This window comes from Nansenia antarctica (assembly GCF_963989245.1).
Source record: "Nansenia antarctica genome assembly, chromosome: 19".
Classification (NCBI taxonomy): Eukaryota; Metazoa; Chordata; class Actinopteri; order Argentiniformes; family Microstomatidae; genus Nansenia; species Nansenia antarctica.
The window spans coordinates 8,065,828-8,088,469 of NC_137692.1; the positions used below are offsets into that span (position 1 = coordinate 8,065,828).

At 41.7% G+C, this 22,642-nt stretch overlaps 1 protein-coding gene across 1 annotated transcript; it reads right to left on the reverse strand.

Annotated features, from left to right (window-relative positions):
• Nucleotides 1-1,204: 1,204 nt before the first annotated feature.
• plod2 (procollagen-lysine, 2-oxoglutarate 5-dioxygenase 2) lies at nucleotides 1,205-22,155 on the reverse strand (the record flags this gene model as incomplete). The annotated part of the gene is made up of 20 exons (XM_080548920.1): nucleotides 1,205-1,360; nucleotides 1,471-1,596; nucleotides 3,129-3,275; nucleotides 3,724-3,828; nucleotides 4,022-4,087; nucleotides 4,333-4,446; nucleotides 5,807-5,869; nucleotides 6,767-6,908; nucleotides 7,358-7,483; nucleotides 8,440-8,544; nucleotides 9,306-9,427; nucleotides 9,618-9,743; nucleotides 11,382-11,483; nucleotides 14,153-14,250; nucleotides 14,740-14,803; nucleotides 14,992-15,104; nucleotides 17,650-17,813; nucleotides 20,720-20,856; nucleotides 21,148-21,239; nucleotides 22,092-22,155. The coding sequence occupies 20 exons, from the start codon at nucleotides 22,153-22,155 to the stop codon at nucleotides 1,205-1,207; spliced, it is 2,232 nt and encodes a 743-aa protein (XP_080405046.1).
• Between the last annotated feature and the right edge of the window lie 487 nt (nucleotides 22,156-22,642).

The window sequence follows — 22,642 nt, forward strand, 5'->3', positions numbered from 1 at the left end:
GAGTAGTAGTAGAAGTAGAGCTCACCTCCCCACACCCCCCCAGACAAACTTGGGTCATTTCTGGAGTGCCAGTGATTGATTCAGCAGGTGTGGCTGTGTGGGGGAGATTAATCACTGAAGAGCTAATAGACTGGACAGTTTGTTGTGGTGGTGAATATTACAGATGAGTGACTTAAAAAATCCATTCCCGAGAGTGCAATCGTTCCCTTGCAATGCAGAAAAAATATATAATTTCATGGTGATGACGGACAACTTCGAGCAAATATAAGTTGTGCTTGCAATGGAGAAAATTGCTGAAAGCCATTACTTTAAAGTCTGTACTCTCCTGTTGGGTACCAATCTGAAACGATGATCAGGTCTCAAAAGCAAATGCAGTTAAATGGTGGTTGAAAAACCTTTGTTCCCATTTTTTTACTATCTTTTTTATTACATTTCCATCAATTTCACAATAAGTTAAGCATTTGAACTGACTGAGGTTTAAAGATTCACAAACAACAACTTTCAGAGAAAGTAAACAAATGTTTTCAGTTCATAAACTAAATGCCGTCTGTGGCATATTTTCCTGTGATAAAAAAAGATTTAAAGTAAAACATTTGACAATATCACACTTCATTCAACGATCAATTTCTGGTGTGCAAAGTTACAAAAATAGATCTCTCTTTTCATGAGAATGCAGTGACGCTGGTTCTTTGTGACATCATCAGGGGAAAAAACTATGATTTTACAATGCCTACCGAAACGTAAGCCGTACAAAATAATCATTGATACCTTGCGCTTAGAATCGGGAATGTTCACTAGTAGGTCAATCCATCAGCAATCCTTTTCATTATGGGTGGGATTACTGACTTATTCATGAATATGATACAGTAAACTTGAACAGTAAAATGAAGAATGAAGATTCTATAAAGTTTTACCTGAAACACTTGTTGTAAATGACTGGGAATATAAGTCATTTCCTTTAAAGCCACTACACTCTGTTTGACAGAGAGTTTTAAAATCAAGGAGGGCATCTGTGAAGCACAGTGACATGGGAATGACACAATTCCCACAATTCAATGGACAGTAAAAAGCATCAGTGAAATGTCTAAGACACAAAAAAGGCACAGCACCAAAACACCAAACATGGAACAAATGAACAAAACAACCAAACAAAAACAAAACACATGGAACGCACAAAACCTGATAAAATCCTAGAGTAGAAAGTTCAAGGGTCAATGAAGGACACTGCAATGTAGCGGGTGCCATTGGTTGTGGGTAGTCCTTCGTGGAGATGGGTGAGTCTGCCTGGGTGCATGAAGGTCCACCCTTTCCTGGGAGATTCTAAACTACAGTTATACCTGTGGAACCGACAACCTCCCCCCTGACAGAGAGAGAGAATGTAAGTATATCTTTGTCATTTTTATTTGATCAAATCCATGTACAGTATTGTCATGAGATTGGTAAGTTGCATTGACAGTAATGATGGCTTACCAGATAGTCAGTGCCTTTGCTATTGAGTGCGACATTGATGGTGAACGTAGAGGAGTCATGGTGAGGCCTGAGGAATGACTGTCTTCCAGGTGTGTATTTCACCACAAAATTCATAACAGCATATCCCTATGGGGGGAAAAAACAAAGGAAAAAACATGTGTCTTTGACAGTGTGGCTGGTTGATGTTACATGATACTGTATGTTTTTCACAATGTGTTCATTCGCAATCAATTAACTATTATACAGTTGCAAGAAAAAGTATGTGAACCCTTTGGAACCCCAAACACAGTCTGCTTAAACTAATACCACACAAACAATGATATGTTTTCATGTTTCTATTGAACACACCATGTAAACTTTCAGGGTGGGGGATGGAAAAAGTATGTGAACCCTTGGATTTAATAACTGGTTGACCCTCCTTTGGCTGCAGTAACCTCAACCAAACGTTTCCTGTAGTTGCAGATCAGAGCTGCACAACGGTCAGGAGGACTTTTGGACCGTTCCTCTTTACAAAACTGTTTCAGTTCAGCAATATTCTTGGGGTGTCTGGTGTGAATCAGTGTATTTTCTTCTGTAGAAGCCATTCTGTGCTTTGGGTCGTTGTCCTGTTGCATCACCCGTCTTCTGTTGAACTTCAATTGGTGGACAGATGGCCTTAAGTTCTCCTGCAAAATGTCTTGATAAACTTGGGAATTCATTTTTCCGTCGATGATAACAATCCGTCCAGGCCCTGAGGCCCCCTCCACCATACTTCACAGTTGGGATGAGGCCCCCTCCACCATGCTTCGGTACTCGGCCTGTGGCCTCGTACCTATGACTGAATCACAGCCGTGCTGATATTCAGTATAACACACTCCCTCTCGTGTGATTGCTTAATTCATCAACAGAGATGTTAGCATGTGCCAGAGATTTCTGTAAGTCTTTACAGACTGTGAGTCTTTAGCTGACACTCTAGGATTCTCCTTCACCTCATTGAGCATTCTGCGCTGTGCTCTTCAGTCATCTTTGCAGGACGGCCACTCCTAGGGAGAGTAGCTGAACTGAAGTGATGAACTTTCTCCATTTATAGACAATTTGTCTTACCGTGGACTGATGAACAACAAGGCTTTTAGAGATACTTTTGTAACCCTTTCCAGCTTCATGCAAGTCAACAATTCTTAATCGTAGATCTTTTGAGAGCTCTTTTTGTGCTAGGCATGGTTCACATCAGGCAATGCTTCTTGAGAATAGCAAACTCAAAACTGGTGTGTATTTTTTATAGAGCAGGGCAGCTTTAACCATCACCTCCAATCTTGTCTCGTTGATTGGACTCCAAGTTGTCTGATGCCTGACTCCAATTAGCTCTTGGAGAAGTCATTAGCCTAGGGGTTCATATACTTTTTCCACTCCCCACCCTGAATGTTTACATGGTGTGTTCAATAAAAACATGAAAACATATAATTGTTTGTGTGGTATTACTTTAAGCAGACTGTGTTTGTTGTTGTGACTTAGATGAAGATCAGAACACATGTTATGACCAATGTATGCAGAAATCCAGGTCATTCCAAAGGGTTCACATACTTTTTCTTGCAACTGTACAAAGGATCCCATTTCTTCAAGCTTTCGGTTTTTGGTTTTAGTACCACTACAGTACTCCTGTTTCTTGGCTTGGTACTAACCTTAGTGTAGTAGCCAGAATAGACTTTTAGAGTGACAGGTGATATGAACTCTCTAATGAAGTGTAGCCACTCCTTATCATAGCCTATCTGCTTCATGTGGATGTCATCTGTAGGCACTGTCTCATAACCTCCGGTGATGCGCTTGTCCTGAGGGCAAGAACAGGAGAAAAAAAGTGATGGAACAAATTACGCAGAAGCTCCCTCTGTGTGAGCATACTGTCTCTGTGGTGATGCATGATGATGATGTGTGTGGGTGCGTGTGTGTGTGTGTGTGTGTGTGTGTGTGTGTGTGTGTGTATGTATGTGTGTGTGTGTCTGTGCCTGTTTAAACCACAGCACTGTCCTGTTTGAAGATTAATGAGCCTTTCGGCCAAGCTCAAACTCTGTTACTCAGAGGCTATGGATGAGCCATAGGTCTAGAACACATCATTTCCCAAACATTAGTTACCAATGTAGCTTTTACTGCATAAAAGAAGCCAAATGAATCAAACAGAGATCACAGCTCTTTAATTTCAAACTATTTTGAAGATCTGAGTGGGCCATGTTAATAATATTATGCGGGTGAAAGAGTTTGACTTGTAGGAGTTGGACTGACCTCATGTCTTCCTCCAGACCACGAGCCAAAGTGTTCCATCTCTTCCACGATCTCATCACAGGCCGTGTCTGTGAACACGGGGAACCAGAACACATCTGTACACGGCTACAAGACACAGACGGACAGACAGACACACTGAGTCACTGCACAGCTTTGATTGAATAATATTCAGGAATGTAGCACAATACTCATGAACTTCTGATGCTACTGTACAAACTGTAAACAATGGACAATTAATTTTCTAAACAGCTGTGGTAAACTGTATTCCCTTAGTGACAACAGAGCGGTGAACACACACCTCTTCCAGGAAGTTTTCTGTAAAGATGCGTGAGTAGTTGGGGTGGATGTACTTCTCCTTCCAGTCCTGGCAGAGTGAGCATAGGATTAGTTAGTTCTCTGACCTGCATACCAAACATTATATAATCCTCTTTGTTGTCAACACACAAGCCTTGACACAACCTACAACATCTTCATTACAACATACAAGCCCTGACACAACCTACAACATCTTCATTACTGAATGACAGATGGCTGTCATGATTCATGACTCTCACTATTAAAAAAATATCCTGAAACTGAAACAAAGTAGACAAGATTCTGATCACTTACCACAGGGTTGTCAAATATTTGCCACAAATCGCTGTTATAATGCGATGTGTTAAAGTTTGCTGTGGAAATGAGTCTTCCAAACTCATGTCGATTTGTAATGTACATAGACATTCCCTACACCAGAGAAAGAAAGTCAAGTTAGGTTACTCCTAGCATAAACACAATGTACTGCATAGTATATCAACAACTGTGCTGTAGACCTATGACACATTTGCATTTTGTCATAACAACATAATATAATCAGAATGTCACATGTAATTTACAACAGTTTTACACAAGGAAACAAAACAAAAATAATCTATAAAAAACAATAAAGAAAACAATACAAAAAATGAAAGCTCACTTGAACACTATCATTCAGATGAAGTGTGAGCTGTGAGTGAGCTGGAGACTGAACAGTGAAAACCACAGATAACTAAATAATCAGAGAGATTATTTACGGAAGGGAGAGACTTGGTTGTTGTGGGGAGTCGGACAGGGAAGGGGAGGGGAGTGGGAACAGGGCCAGGGAAGTGTTGGGAAGCTTGGGACAGAGCAACTCCAGGAATTATGTATTCCTTTTATAAGCAGGTATAGCCGGTTTAGGTGTGGGAGGGTGGACTCATTTTCAGACTAGGCCTTTTTCCATGACAAACTGTAGCTGGGACACTTTTATTGTTTTGCAATTTCCACATATGTTTCATTTCTAAAAAACTGAATTATGTATTCAACTGACAATTTAGAAATATAATCATGTGTTTTTGGAAGGAGCTGGACCGGATGGGACTGATGTGGTCAGTGAAGGTATTCATGGAGCCTAGTCTGAGATCGGTCAGTGCGTTTGGGGGAGGAAGCTGGTTACATGTGTGCTGGGAGGTTTGGCTCTTGGGGGTAAAGCATCAGGATTGCTGCAGGGAACTTGCAGATGGACATTATCACAGACTAATCATTATCCTTCTTCCTTCTCCTTGTGGGAGTGACTATTAAAGCATTTTAGGGAATTGACGACCAAAACAAAAAACCCAAAACAGGTGCTTCCTGTCTAACTTTAAGATCTACCCTCATATCTTAACTCATCACAGGCAGCAGGTGAACATCAATTTCCAAAGGGTTTGGCAGACTTCATGAATGACTCTATTATGAGAAAGTCATGCTCCAGATCGCCGGTCATGGTTTTCTTATGATGTTTTCCCTGGTGATGCTATAAAAGTTTACTGCTATGATAGCTTTACCATGGTAGTGCTGTTCCAGGACAAAACATGCCATGGGATGTGTACTACGTTATGTACTACGTTTCCCGAAGTAGGTTGGCTAATCATTCCAAAGTTTTGTCGGGGTTGGCTGATATGGTGATATCAAATTGTTAGAAAGGCACAGTGATTTGTATCTATATGTATGTAAATGCACAATCACAAGGACAAGAGTTTGGCTCTACATTGCTAACCCGTTGGAAATTGATATTGATACAATATAGAATAATCAAAACAAAATAAACCTTTGGGGGTCTGAGCATATGGAATTTTTCCGGAGAAGGGGAGTCTTTTTCTCTTTGATTGGTCTAAAATGAAGGAAAAGCACCATGTAAACACTGTAACATTACGTTTTGCAGAGAGAGAGCGATAGGTAAAATGTGCGTATATCACATAGCACATAGAAACTATGAAGAAGAGAAAATGTGCCTGCATGAAAAAGAGATTCCCTCTAAGGTTGATGTTTTCTGTTGATATGATCTTGGAAATAGAACATGCTTGGATGGGGGGGGTGGGGGTGGGGGGCGGGGGGGGGGGGGGGGGGGGGGGGCGAAGCAATGCAAAGATATAAATGGAGCTTGGAAGAAGAGTAGTATTTGTAGAGTTGTGTGAGACATGTGTGAGACATGAATTGCATAGAGCATTGCTGGATAATACAGTATAGTTCACAGGTCAAACGTTTTAAAGGAGCAGGAGAAAACAAAACAACAATTGGAAGCCAGCAAGACATTCCCATTCTCATTGGTTGGAAATGGTCACAGGACAGCGAGGACAAGAGGAAGGTGGAGGATGATGAGACATGAGTGGAACACACCACAGAGGCTGTGGTGAACAGAGGGAGATCATGCCTTCACAGAGGCTGCGGTAAACAGAGGGAGATCATGCCTTCAGGACAGACAGCACATGGAGACTGTGTATATACTGTGTACTTGCCAGTCTCTCCTCTTTGGTCTCAGTGGAGCTGCTTTTTTAGGCATTAAATATATATCATTCATAAACTACATATAACAGTCTGGGTTATTCGTCTATAGGCAGTTGACTCTTCAAAAGAAGAGACCAAGGCAGTAGGCCCTCTAACCATCTCAAAATGTCTTCATACTCTTTCTAAAGTCAAACAGACATACATGCTTTATAGTAGGCCATGCTGGTTCATATAGACGTCTCTGAGACATGGAAGAGCCCAAGTTCTGCCTAAGGAGTCTTACCAGTTCTCTGGCATTTCTGCAGAGAGCCATATCAGGGTCCAGTCTCTCCAAGACAAAATAGTTCCTCTCCTTCAGTTCATTTCTCAAGGCCTCACCCTTTATAAGATATATATGTGCCATATAAGGAATGTTCCACACACCCCTGAGAGAGAGACAAGAGAAAGAGTAAGAGGCAGTTTTATGCTATAATTCATTTTGTTTTGTACGACTACTTCATTATATTCAAACATGTCATCCATGACCATAGCGGACTGGTGTTAGAAGATAGAGGGAAGCAGGAAACACATGTTATCCATTGAGACTGCTTTGTCTGCGGTGATACTCAATGAGATAATCACCAATTATCCTCTTCCTGGTTTCTTTTTACGCGCAAGTATTCACGCACCAACAGTAAATGTCACAGTTTGTGCCAAATAGGAGGTTTTATGGTTAAATGGCTTATTACTTAGACACTGTGGCTTTGTGTAACATTGATCAGTAAGTGAGTAATACTCATAAACTTTAAAATAAGCAAAATACTATACGGTAGGCTGAGAGATACATATGACATATGCCGAGTCCAACCTCAGGGGTTGATGACTGGTGACTTACACACGTTTCCCCTGCACAATGTCAATGTAGTCTTCGGAGCGGGCGTAGTAACCATCCAGACTCAAGGCTCCCCAGAAGTTGGACCACAGTTTACCATGACGAGTGACCAGGGGAGCAATTATTTTTCTGTAGGGAAAAGAGTCGAAGGAGTATGATTATGTCAAAGTGGATAAAATGAAGTGACATTTCACAGGCAGCCATCCACCACATATACAGGGTGTCTTTGTGGTCAAACAAACATCCTGCATCGAAAAACTCAACCCCACAGAGCGCTGAGACGAGTGCTGCCAAGTGGGTAATGCTAGGCCAGATCTTGAAGCATCATATTATTACCTAACCCAGCCACATACAGTCAAAGATACTAGGCTGGAATCACACAGACATTCTGCCGGATACACAGTGGCCCACACAAAAGGCCTCAAGGCATGTGAATTTGTGTGTGACATGCTCTAGTCTCATATCCACTACAGAACCTCCAGCTCTACATTTATAGACCACAAATATCATTTAAAAATGTAACTTGAATCGTGAGGAAAACAGGGCATTGAAAATACATTACCAGGAATTACAGTGTTCAACTATAGTTCAAGGCAGGAATATGGATACACAATAATGAAATTCAAAACATTTTCATGGTTAAGATGGACATAATTTTCCCCACAACCTCTAGGCCAGGAGAGAATTCCCATGGAGTCTTTAAATATCCCCACAGGACTTTCTCCTGGGTCTCAAGTGCTCGACAATGTCACATGGCTTGTGCCAAGGCCACAAAGACATCTGGTTTATAGGACACTTAAAAAATTGGGGAGGAAAAGAAAAATGTGTACGTGTTTGTTTTTCGTATAATGCAAAGTGGCATTTCATGCTCAGGCCATAGAGCCTTGCACTGTTTCCATGCGTCCAGGCAAAACAGGAAGCCACCCGTGCTTATTTTTAAACTGTGAGGGATTTTCTTTCACTCGACTGTAATGTTCCTGCGGTTTTGCCACTTGAGAAATACCAGTCGTCGGTCTCTTTGGACAAAACAACTAGTGTGAGAGATTACACAGTGCCTGCCTGCACCGGAGGTACCAGAAGCTTACCTGTTCTGCTCAATGAGGATCTTCAGGGTCTGTCTGTTGGTCAGCATTACGTCCGGGTCCATACTGAGGTAGAAGTCACAGCCTGCGTCCGTACGACATAGGTCCCTGGGCCATGGAACATCCACAGCGAAAGGAATTGGATTAACATAATCAACCTTTGACCTTTGCTCATTACGGGTTAATGGGTAATCAAATGCATTCTTTGAAATGCATTCTTTGTTCACATTTCACAACAGTGCATGTTGCTATTTATTAGATCCTAAGTATATGCTGCCATTCTCTACTACAGGGGTTGAATTCACAATGACTAGGTCTGAGGCACCAGGATAATATATTCACATGAAGATTACAGACTGATGATAAACCTAGGAGCACATCATTATGGGGCTGCCCTGGCCAAGGATCCTAGCCATGCTTTCTCTTTGATAGGATCTCAGTCATGAGGCCTAGCATGTCTGCCTATTACCATGACAACAGACCATTCCTCAACACTGGGGATCTCAGGATATGGGCCCTCATCTCCTAGGAGAGGGTTGCACCTGGAGCCCTGGGCACTGAACCTGACCAGTGTATACACTAGAGGCTTGATTATGCATGGCATAACCCAGAGAAGACATGTGATTATGCATGGCATAACCCAGAGAAGATATGTGCTACATACAGAATGTCTGCATGCTACAAGCTGTGGATCTAGGTGTCTTAAGAACAACAATATGCTAGCTATACAGTATAGCAGGTTTTTGTCCAGACGTGAATTGTTTACCTTTATGTTTGTCTCATGTTTAAAAGACATTCAAATGTTGATCAAATCACAAGCCTTAGAATAGAATATCGATACGGTGGAGTAATGGAGAAGAGAAGCGTACATTCCCATGTTCCTCGCCTCTCCTTGGCTCAAGTTCTCCTCCGGTCCCACGACCTTGAAGCTGTTGAAAACGTTTTTGTTCTCCTCCCAAAACTTCTGGATGTGCCTCTCATGGTAAACTTCCTGAACAGACAGGAGAAGAAACCAGGAATGATGAATTAAGAGCTGAGAGAGAGAGAGATAGAGAGAGAGATAGAGAGAGATAGAGAGAGAGAGAGAGAGAGAGAGAGAGAGAGAGAGAGGGAGGGAGGGAGAGCGAGAGAGAGACGGAGAGAGAAAAGAAGCCCATAAGGGTGCAGCTGCATGTACTCACATTGTTATGAACAAAAATGTTGAGTTTATCTTTAGGGTAATCCAGGGTCAGAAGACGATGGAAGAATTCGGATAGGAAAGGAATCGGTTGCTCGATGAACACTCCAACCGTCACATGTGGGTAATTCTGTTTAGGAAAAAACGTTCATTTAGTTTGACTGAACTAAAAATCAAACCACCAGTTTCAGTCAAGGAAAGTTGTTTATGTCTTCATTGTAAACACGTTACATCATCAGCAATAAACAGTACATAATATTATGATTCTAAAAGTTAATCATTCCTGGCCACGTGTACAGACAAACGCCAAACACACTGTCTGGACAAAATGGAGGGCTAGAAGAGCTCGTCTCTCCCTGAAGAGACAGGATTTTCCCGTGACACTCGCGCTAGTCCACATCGCTCACTCAGGCCGCCTCTTCCTCATCCTGTCATCCTGACCAGTCCACAGCAAAGGTCTGGGCCAGGGATGAAAAAGGACCCGAGTGAAACCATCTAATTTGCAAGTTCCGCAAACGACTGCGTTCCTGGGATGGAGGGGGCACCTAGGGATCTAGCCAGATGGCCCGTACATTGTTACTACAAGGGAGCAGAAAGAAAGGAAAAAGAGCGAGAATGACAGAGAGAGAATAAGGATGTCATTGAGTCCCAGAGACAGGCAGGACCGCCGCCTAGCCCTTCAAACACAGAGGGACGCTAACAACATGTGCCTGTGCTAAGACCTAGGCCCACTCCCAAAACCACAGAGTGTACACAGCAACGGGCAGGGCAGCCAGTGACCCGGTCTTACCCCCTCTCCCTCTCACTAGGCTTGGACACAGCAGGCTCAGTGTTCTAGAACAATCCACTCCGCAGGAGCCTTCTAACCCCTGGTCCAGAGAGTCTGCCTCTGAATAAGACAACTTTCACTGCCTTGCCCATAATAAGGAGCAGAGATGCAGATGCTTTTGATGATTAATTTGTGGGAATAGCGCCCCTCTAAACATTTTATGTCAAGAGAGAAGAAGAAAAATATATGTTTGATGTCTGGTGCACATTGTCTGTGAGATAAATAGAAGATTGATCCTTTATTCCACACAATTACCAACTGAGGAATTCAGTCAAAATACATTCAGCTTCCAGCCATGTCCCGTGGGATTGTTCCAGTTCTGTCATGAGGTGACAGATAACGAGGGAGAGAGAGACAGGAAAAAATATTCTGACAGATACGACCAGAGATGGTTCCTACTGCAGTGTCTATAGGTCGCCAGCCTTGGCTGAACTTTGTGACAAATTTCCAGGGCGACCGTCACCACGGTAACTTACCCTAGTGGATAGAACCCATTCTGAGAAGCCCACTAAAAAGCAGGCTGGTCGACAGTGACACCCCTTTAAGTGAACCCTTGTAAAAACCCCAAAGCCATATCCTGCACCACAGCAGTACACTGCTTCCTCTTCCTACAGTGTCTCTCCGAGCACTTATACTCTTTTAATAAGAGTCTGGAGGGACCAAGGGCACATGGCCTGTTATTGTTGGATAAGGAGTATTCAGAGCACGAGGGAGCTGGCTTATCTCATCAGTTAAAAAAGCACAAGCTGTACTCTACACTACTGTTTGGGACATCCACTGGTTGATACAGAAGATAGGACATGTTGGAAAGTGTCCTGTGTTTGTTAGGAAGTGTCTACAGAGAAAGGGTTTGGAGAACATCGTCAAACCAATCATCAATTTCAGGGGAAGAAAAGGGAAGTGGAGTGGAGGAAACATGGTGTGGTGTGGCTCACTCACTTTGAGCTGTGACAAGTCCACCATGTTATGGTCGCAGATGCCACAACCTTGCTCATAGTTCCAGGCATTGGGGACGTAGTTGGCCATGTAGTTCAAGTAAATCTGAAAAAAAGAAGAAAATTAAATATTTAGATGGGAGGCATTCATCACACAGAGAACAAAGAAACCACAAGTCATTATTTTGGAATCATGATTTTGAATTATCATTGTATGCAATAATGGTTCATATAAAAGGATGACATTACACGTGAACTATTCCATGTTGGCTTTTGGCCTTAGTTATAGAGTTAGAGAGTTGTGATTTACAGTAGGCATGTGGGGTGGCCAGTTTTAAGTTAGAGACCATATACAGGTCAGACTGAAGGCCAACACACCATAAACGTTTCTCTCTGTCAAATATACACTGACTAATTAGACTGTAATTATTCTCTTTTTCAGAAGTCTCCTAACATAAATGTCAACATATTGCACAGATGAATCATGAGTAGGGCAAGCACAGCTGCACTGTATTCAGGAAGCAAGATCCAAATGTCCTTCTATAATTCATTTAAGCGTTATGGAACGATAAGCCGTGGGAATATCGTGGATATCGGCACAGCTAGCGGGGTGGTTAGGCACGATATCCACGATATACCACAGCTTCGAGTTCCATAACGCTTTTATACAATGGTTACCACATTTATCTATCAATATTTCACAGAAGAAACTTTTAATTAATATATTTCTATGGAACTATGTTTTATTGTAAGTGTATTCATCCACTGAACAGTTGTTTATCGGTTGCTCAGTAACGGTAATAATGTAACTTCGATAATGGTAATTATATACAAATGCAGAGTAATATGAAAAGATGTGTCAACATTCCATTTAGCCGTGCTGAACGCAAACTGACCAATAGAGACAATGGACCGGATTTATTTGTTGTATAAAATACAGTATACTCCCTAAGTATGGGAGTACTATGTATTGTCCTTCTTATTAGTAGATATTAAATATAATACAAAAGGAAGCCCAGATTCCAGTACCATTTCAGTAAGAGTAGCCATAGCTGAGCTGCTGAAAGCTCCACAGCAAATACACACACACAAACACACTTTCTAGTATTTAACTACTAGCATTTGGTTCCATTTCTTGGATGAACAGCAGTGGTTCTGGCAGAGCTCTTGTGACAGAGTTCTTGGATGTGCATCCAGGCTAAACGACCGAGCACACTGAACCAAGCTTCTCCTGATTACTGGATGTTAACTGTAGGGGGGAATCCTCATCCAGTCGGATGACATTCACCACATTACAAATGGTATCCAGATGCAACACACCAAACATGTACACTCACCCAACACTTTGTTAGGATCATATACTAATACTGGGTAGGGCCTCCCTTTGCTCTCAAAACAGCCTCAATTGTTCGTGGTATCGATTCCACGAGATGTTGGAGACATTCCTTTGAGATTCTGGTCCATGATGACATGATTCTATATTGCAACGACATTTGGTTTGTGACATGATGATGACAACATTATCATGCTGGAAGTAGCCATTAGAAGATGGGTACAATGTTGCCATGAAGGGATGCACATGGTCAGTAACAATACTCAAATAGGCGGCGGCATTCAAGTGATTGATTGGTATTAACAGGTCCGAAGTGTGCCAAGAAAACATTCTCCACACCATTACACCACCTAAATGAATGAGAAGGGGTACAGGTGTTCCTAATAAAGTGGATAGTGTATATCCAGGTAAGCCTATTAAACTGTTGTCATAATCCCAGATTTAAAGCGGCCCCATAAAGTAATCCTGGTGTTTACCCATTTTCACAGTCACTCGCAGCTGAGGTATGTAAAAGGTATAGGGAGTAAAACATTGACAACGCATGACATCCCTGCTCCTCCCCATCCTCCCCCATAGAGAGAAAGCAGACAAGCCAGATGGCTGGTTCCGTGTATTCGTCGGTAATAATTCCCCGACGCTTCTTCATGGTCACTTGTACATTTACAAGGCGTTGTGCGAATGTGGGTTTACAGGCTGATAAAACACCAGACTCCTAAAGAATCCTGGAAAGGGAGGCTGGAGGTTCGCCTGTAATGGGTTGCACGTCCACAAGCTTTAACGAGATCCAGCATGCCTTTAGGGAAGGAAGCCACGGTGAGTAGTGATTGGTCATTCTGGGCTCTGGGTTCAGATGCTGAGGGTTCTGGGAAGAATGAGTCAACTACTTTGGTTCATTACCCGTGGCTGGAGAACAGAAACGGGTGCTGCTGATACAGAGGAAAACCAGACTAGACCCCCTGGAGAAGGATTACTGTATCATACAGACATCCTGGTTTGGACTCACTGAACCCCTCGCTCCAGCAAAAGATGGATGGAGGGATGGATGGTGGGAGGCTGAGGCAATGCAGCCCAATGTTGGCCAGACCAACGTTCTCCACTAAATGTCTAGCTGGGTCTCTTCCCTTCCCCACCCACAGAAATTCGACACTTTACATCCTTAAATCCCCCTAGATCTGTGACACAACTTCCTTAATAGGGAAGGCATGCATGGGAGACGACACTGTGATGATTTACAGACTGTTGAAAAAGGTTTTAGAGACGTAATTTTCTGGATGATGAATCTCAGTTAGGCCAAAACAACACTCCTCAAGAGCTAAAGGAATGTAGCTTTGGAACGGTTTAATCACTGAAACAGAAAGAAACATGAATCCATTCAACCAGGTTTGCTGCCAGCCCAGGAATGTTTGTATGCAGGGTGTTTGAGGCGAGGATTCCTTACTTACTTTGGTGTTTCCGTTGCCATGCACAACAACTGGCAGAGTGTCATAGACTGTGTTCCTCACTCGTACTCTGTCGGTTCCAAACTTGAGGAGAACCTCGTCTGCCAAAACAGCAACATGGCACGTTTCAGGCCAGAGCTACTGTACAGACTATCGATATGCTGTCATAAATCTCTGATTCGATGATTACACTACTTTCAAGGAATCTAAACAGATGGAAGAGTCAAGATGTGTCATAAACCTGGAACTAATGCTACACTGGGAGCCAGTTTAAATGAAATTCCATTTCAAATCTCTCTCCCAGTGCAGCATTAGTTCCAAGGTTTATGATTTATCTGACCCTTCCTTCTTTTAAATTGACTATTACACCGTACCAAACCCCAGAATCTGTAAATAAAAAGTAATATTTCTGTGTATAGATGCAAAAGTTGTTTTAGTTATCACATTTCACTTCAAAATAAAATAAATGTTCTCAGTCACATTTTCTCCAGAGTTTGTCAGAACCAATATTTCAGTTGAATGATTCAAGAGTAGGTAACATGATGAAGAAAGATAAAGGCAATGGAAATCTCTTTTCTGTGTTCACTCACCAACGGCTCCATTTAGGTTCTGAAAGATCTGACACTTGTGATCCAAAGACATGTTCAAAGTAGCCTGAGAAACAGAAGAAAACAGAAAAATCAGATTTTGACCAGGCTGGGTATTTCGGTTTGTTTGTTTTCTAGGGTGTAATGTGTCTTCAACCTTTTTATGAGTAACCTACATGTGGTTGCATAACAAGTTTGTTTTAACTGTCATTCTGCATTGACCTATCCTTAAACATTTTAAGCATAAGCACTTACTCTTTGTAAGGGATCCAGGTATATTTTCGTATAGAAAAGTTGATCGTCGTCATTATCGTGGAGGTTCCATTGCTTGACAATCTTGTTCACATTCGGGGCGTAGCCAATTATGCCTGCAAGTCATATCAGATCGGCTTAACACATTTGGCATATAAAAGAAAGTATAGGGTGCAGTGAGGTGGTTTTACTGGGGTATACAACCATGGTGGACCCTATGTGTCAATTATGTCTGCATGGGAAAACGTTTGAGTCTCCAGTCTAAGGTCTCACCCTGGCAATGGTCCAAGGACCGTTTACAAAGTGAGACTTCTGGCAGAAATCTCAGATAAACAAGCACAAGGCAGGGAAGCTCTCTAGACCAGAGACCACAGACAGAGGGGAGAGGAACAGTGGGTGCCAGTGGGGAGCTGTAACCCCCGGCTATAAAAGTGGGTGAGAGAGCTAGCTACTATTAGGCCTCAATGTATATGCTAGCTTTTCATGTAGCCATGGCGACCTCTGTCCCTTTTTTTCCTGTCTCCTCTTTTCCTTCTCTTCCTCAAACGCATTGACCACAGCTGAAAATTGCAGGGTTTGGCTATGTCGTTGGTCTGAGCAGATTTTGGGTCCCATCATTAAGCAACCCTCAGACACTATAAACACAAGCTGAAGGACAAATATGACAAAGACAAATGGAATGACGGCATGAAGCGGAAAGGATGATATATCAAAAAAAGTGGTTCAAGCAAGTAAAAAGGTACAACATTGACCCAAGCAATATGTCAATAGAGAGATTAATATGTCAATAGAGAGATTAATATGTCAATAGAGAGATTAGGGTAAGCTTTGCATGGTGAATAGTTGATCGCATTATCATCCATCATGGCAAAAAGATTGCCATTATAAAAGCTACCAAATAAAAGACACCATTATAAAAACCACCAAAAGATATCTGTATTGCTCTCATACAGTTAAGTGTATTACAGGGTGTGGTGTGGGGAGGTGTGTTTGTCTGTGTTGTGTGTTTGTTTGAATGTGTGGAAAATCTGGCTCTGCTGGAATCTTTGAGTTTGGTTTAATATATCCAAAAAGTATATTTAACTTTGTGCAGTTCATCTGATCACCATAGTTAAGAAAACACATTTTCACCAAAAAATATTGTTGACAGTATCAAAGTAGATGACATGACATTGAAAAGCACACTCAGATGATGTTAATTGTTCTAATTGCATGAGCTCGCAATCACACAATAATGTGACTGTGATGTACTTACTGGGGAGGTTTTCTTTAATCATGGAACGGAAAGCAATAATGATTGACATGAGTAAGGTGACAAAGCAGTGAAGGACGACACACTGTTCTCTAGCTTTGCCAAGCGTCTGTTCACATTTTCTTGGTTTTTCAATAACTAGTTGTTTTTTGTAATTCAGAGGCTTTCATTTATTACTTTTTTCTCAGCCACTTTTCCCTGGATGTCATCTCTGAGTTTTTTTTTGTGAGGTCAACACACACAAACGCATCTCTTTCACCCCTCTCCTGACTCCACTCCCCAAACACTGATGTCATCTGTCCTCTCTGTGACATACCAACGTGTGTCCAAATGAAACAGTTCCCTTGGCGATTCGGGCGGTCGTTTCAGGGTCCCAAACAAAACCTGCAATTTTATGCAAAGTACGGGACACCAGGAACCAAGACAAATAAACATGTCATGTTAATGATGACCGACTGCTGAACAGAAGTTAGGAGTTAGCTAGACTTGAGGTCCGATATGGGAGGCCAGACTGATGACCGCAGGGGAGGCAGTAATTCAACCATTCAAAATAGCTGACGGGATAATGACTGTGCCGTTTGAGAACCAAATACCGATCAAACTGCAGTTTGATGTACGCTGCAGGCCCTGGAGTGATTGGCCCCTTGTTGATCTATGAGGGAAAGCAGGAGAAATGCAGTTTGGGCAGAGGGAGTTCGAAAATGAATGCACCATTCACCTAATGCTCATTGCTTGGAACATGAATGGGCCATTATTGTCCAGTGCCCACCAGGAAATACCACGGTGGTGTTCAATGCCAGCCAGTTTACAGAGAAAACACTTTCTCTATCTTTCTCTAAAAATTCCTCTGTTTTTGCACTCTTGATATAAACACAAAGCCTACATATTTCCATTCCCCCATGACCAACATTATTTACGCAGTGGCATCCCAAACCAATGATTTAAGGGTCATGTCGAGTTCCCGCAGCTTTGACCTCTGAGTTCCCAAAAGCTCTGGTGTATGGTGAAATGTCACTCTTATTTATACTTTTCTTGGAGGGACAAACCACATGTTGGTCATACCATCGCTTTTGGACAATGGTAACACTTGAACCCTCTGCCATAAGTCCAACATAGAAATGTTATGCACATGACATTGAAGGCATCAAAGCAATGGCAGCTTATGACTTACGACACATCCCAAAAGTTAGTTAAGCTTGATCTCCACCTTTATTTAGCATTGCAAACTAGCTTAAAACACCATATTATGAGTTTCCATCAAATAGCATAATCTACAATGTTAATGTCAATATCAACTATGTCATGTGTATAACAATATCATGCAGGCGTTATGACAGAAGGTTCAATTAAAGCCAAACATATAAACACCATCTCCCATGATGCCGCAGTAGTGTGACAGTGTTACCCACCTCCTGAGTTGAGGAAGCGCTTCCCACTGCGGACCAGGGGATACTTGTCTGCTAAGCGCTTATCAGGCCAGACCAGCCCCTCAGCAGCAAAAAGCACTTTGTGATTGGCCTGCTGGAACTTCCTGAGAGTCTCCTCAGGTCCCCCGGCGAAGATAAGATCATAGCTGACAGAAGAGAGAAGAAAAAACAACAACAGAGCATTTTCAGACCTCTTTTTCTAACCTCTGAGTAGCCTTAGAGAGTAGCCCTCTCCCCCTAATGTACACGTGTTATCTAGCATCTGATGGCCACATCAAGCCCTTACTTGCTCAAGGTAGATGGAAATGTAAACATCAGACATTCTTTACACTAAAAGCACTTTCAACACATTCATAAATTGTATGGGGGTATTCATAAATACAATGGGGGTTCGGAAAGAATGTAGCTTGAGACACATTCTCCCACAGACAGCCCCCCCCCCCCCCACACACACACACACACACATCATGTTTACACACTCGGTACCATCACTTCTGAACCAAAACCAGAGCAACAAAAACACGAGAATCTCCTGTCTCTTCCTGTCTCAACTCCTCGACAGCTTGCAGGTGTTTAAGGCTAACATTACAGGCATTTTTAATATCCCTCTGCTCGGCCACCACTGGAAATGTCATGCTTCACTATTTATATTCCCATCTGGCCAACACATGTAAAGTACACACAAGTCAACCTCTGTCCATGCCTCACAACTCATCCATCATGGCTGATGCTACTATACAGGGATGTGCCACCCCAGAGAAGTGATTAATAACCACAGACGTCATGGTGATATACTGGTCCTGTTTAAGGCTGAAGGATGTGTAGGCACTAGGGAATAGTGGACAATGGCAACGAATTTACTGAGCTAAATTCACACGTTGGGGTTTATTGTAATAATGTGCTTGTGACAATGATCTGGACACTAACATGTCTGCAACATTATGTGAAAGGTCCCATATTATGAAAAACTCACTTTTTCAGTGCAGTCTCTGATGGGCCTACTAACACACAAACTGTGAAATAAAAGAACCCAGTCAGTTTTTTGTGGGTCTATTTTGGAACATGCGATTCAACAAGCCATACCGATTGGCTTCCCCCGACTATGTAAACTGGGGTCTCATAAGTATATAACTATAGCAGTACTATAAGTATATAACTATATCATTACTATATACATATCTAACTATAGCAGTACTATCAGTATGTTTTGTTGGAGAGATCAACAAGAACGGCAATTGCTGAAAATAATGTTTGTCTCGTTTTCTGGTAAGACATTATTGTTCCATAGATATCCATAATCAAAATACTGTGATGAATATGTTAGTGATAATTACGCTCTGGAGTCTACGTCTCGTCTAAGTCATCTGTTGTATATATATATATATATATATATATATTAGTGCTGTCAATTGATTAAAAAAAACGTAATCAAGTTAATCACAATAATAGGCTGTGATTAATTATGATTAATCACAAGTTTAAAATACTAGTATTTACTTGTATTTTGGGGGGGGGGGATAAAACAAAAACATGTTGTTGGATTAAGAAATGCATGACAAACTGGTTAGAGGAATATTATAGGAAGATTAGAATCTCTTAATTTGCCAAGTAAAAAGGTCTCAAGCTATGCAGTCAGAATTGCACTTAACTGCCAAACCTCAGACTGCACAGTCATACACTGCACCCGCCTGTTCGTAAGTAACTGCTCCACCTCAAAGGTGAAAGGGGAAAAGTTGTTTCCGCATATTCATGATCAGTGTGTGCTGTGATTGTATTCTCAAAACAGGGAAAAGAGTTTGTATTTCCCCTTTGGTATGCACACGCCCGTTGCAACATTTCTAATAATATACTGTTATTATTCTAAACCACTCACTAAACTCACTGAACCTTTCCATTGGCCCCAGGAACTCAAAATTCAGGTACTGTACCTGCCTTTGAAATATTCTCATGGCTTCAGAGAGCTCTTTAATAAGGATTTTCCAAAAATGAAGGGAAGGTGTTTCAATGCTACGTAAACAGAAACAACTTTCATTCAGCAGGCATGGCGCCTAGCTCTGAAAACACTTATTAGGTTCTGTACTGTAATTATGGGAATGAACATTAGTTTGTATTTCACAGATCTGCTCAGCTAAAGGAGGTGTTTTGAATTACACTTTGATTATAATAGACATACCGCAATTTTATTCTGAGTAACTGCCCTAAATGCCCTTTATTATGGTCTATTAACTAAATCGACCAAAACACTAACATATAAAACACTAACATTTAAAACACTAACATTTAAAACACTAACATTTCGATGAAAGGCAAAAGAAAAAGCAGCCATATCTATCGGGGTGGGCATCTATGAAAAATGTTTAATATCATTACATTACTTGAGCATACTTACCATACCGTAAAATGTGCAAACTCTCATCCATGTGATGCTGATGCAAATGATGTGTATTAGCACATTGCTAATGTTTATTATCTTTATTAGAAAACATACAGAAGACCTTTGTTCCCATTTAATGAGGTCTAGAGTCATCAACAGTAACAATTTTCAATGAACTGAATCTTAGTTACGTTTTTTGGCCAATTGCAGTAGGGTTTGTTTAAGGGACGTCTGGGTCCAATATGGAGAAATGAGAAACCTTAAGTCGGACTGAAATGGAAATCCCTAAATGACACTCATAGTAATGCTCTAACTCATAGTAATGCTCTAACTCATAGTAATGCTCTAACTCATAGTAATGCTCTAACTCATAGTAATGCTCTAACTCATAGTAATGCTCTAACTCATAGTAATGCTCTAACTCATAGTAATGCTCTAAATCATAGTGATGCTCTAACTCATAGTAATGCTCTAACTCATAGTGATGATCTAACTCATAGTAATGCTCTAACTCAGGTAGGTAAAACAGGTACGTTAAATTAGTGCATAAGCGAGAACAAGACATACAGTATAGAATATCCCACAGCATTAGATTAATTTCAATCTGTTTCAATGTAACTTTAGTAGTAGCTATATAACACAACTGCCTCTGTGGTGTACTATCTCAGGCCAGCCTACCTGTCCACAGACAGAACCACTAGATCTTCCTGGTCAGTCAGACCCTCCATGGCCTCCTTCAGAAGTCTCACTTTCTGCCCTCCACCAATGGAACGGCCCACATCCCCGCCCTTCCAATCCTCCCCCATCCCCAGCACCTGTGTGACAGGGGACATGCATATGAGAGGTCAGAGCCACCAATGATACAAGCACAGAGCCATTACCACAAGGCAGGAACACAGAGGCAGATTTACTGAGTTCCACAGTTGTAAATTAATTAAAGGTACAGTAAAATATAAAGAAACATCAATATGGAAAATGTGCTTGTTATTTATTATTATTTGTTTGTTAAATGATGGCTCCCAGTGTCAGTCCGTTTAAAACATTGAACAATTTTCTTACATACCTTTGCCTTATAGACTAAAACAAAACACAAAGCATGTCCTTACCTTTACAGTGTAGTTAAAATAGTTTGCAGACTGCATGAAGCGGAGGAAGCCATCTGTCTCTTGCGTGGCAACAGTCAGGACAAGCAATTTGTCTGAAATAAAAAGGATATTACATATAGTCTACAAATAACTCAAGATACCTCAGTCAGCAGACAATTGTGGGCCAGATCTGGTCTTGTGGTGGCACATATGGCTGAGTGACGGAAACGGCAAACCTGGGGGGCCAGCCCTGGCTGAGAGTTGGCAATTTGCTGTAATCCAGCTCTGGTATTAGGAATGTCTCCCTGGTATGTTCCTGTACCTACTGAGCCATCTTTTGTCTGAGTGTGGTTGGGACCTGGGCCACTTTTGGATCGGGGAACAAAGTTGTACCTTGGCCACATCCGGATGCAGCTAGACAACAGACATGGGCCAGATCTGGGCCATCATTACTCTGCTGACAGGGAGGCTACTGATAGACATTCACCAGTTTCAGTGTTTCATTCACAGTGTATTGATGGTTGAGCCAATTGTAGAGAGGTCCTGTGCTCTCACCATGGTGACATGTTTGAATTTGTGAATGTACTGTAGAGGAATTTTATTGCCCAAATCCTGGCTTCCATTTAAAGAACAGCTCCATCAAAATGTGTATGTTGTTTTATCCCTGTAAAGTAGTGGGTATCCCATTTCTACAAACCAAATCCCCACTAAACCTCAAACCTATGTCAACACACCAATGACTGCTTGATTTAGCAGTGCAAGAAAACATCTTAATGTAAGGAACAACTAAACATAGATGATACATTTGAATATAAGAGCACATTTCTAGTGAAGGATTTAAAGACTGTAAAATTAACTGTAGTGTTTCGTTTTGGAGGGAAAGGAACTCTTCTTCGAGTTCTTCGACCTCCACTACATTTCCGCTGGCCATGAGGGCTGAGGCGAGGAAGGTCGACCTCCACTACATCTCCACTGGCCATGAGGGCTGAGGCGAGGAAGGTCGACCTCCACTACATCTCCGCTGGCCATGAGGGCTGAGGCGAGGAAGGTCGAGACCAAAGAGAAGTCAGAGCCGCAGCCTCATAAAAACTAATGTGAAACTGGGGGAGAGAGGTTAGTCTGCTGATCGTCAATCATCTTTGGGGTTTGGAGAACAGCCCCAGAGAAATCTTAGGAAAACATAACCTGGGTGTAGCGAGGGGACATTTATCATCACAGATACTGTGATACTATCAATACATTGCACTTCTAGAATAAAAAGGGGGAAATACCAAATCCAACCTACTAAATTGAATCCTCTTAAGGCAAGTATGTTACAAAACTTGCTACAACACAATGTAATGGGTAACTAATAATCACTGATTATAAAGGAAACAATGGAGCAATTTTGCAAAGCAAGTCTGCTTCACTTAAAAATGTTGTCATGTCGATTTACGTTAATGAGGAAATAATATGTTCCCTTGAAACTTGTTAGCAAGTCCCCCTGCCAACTCAAGCATCATCTCCTACTGTAGTG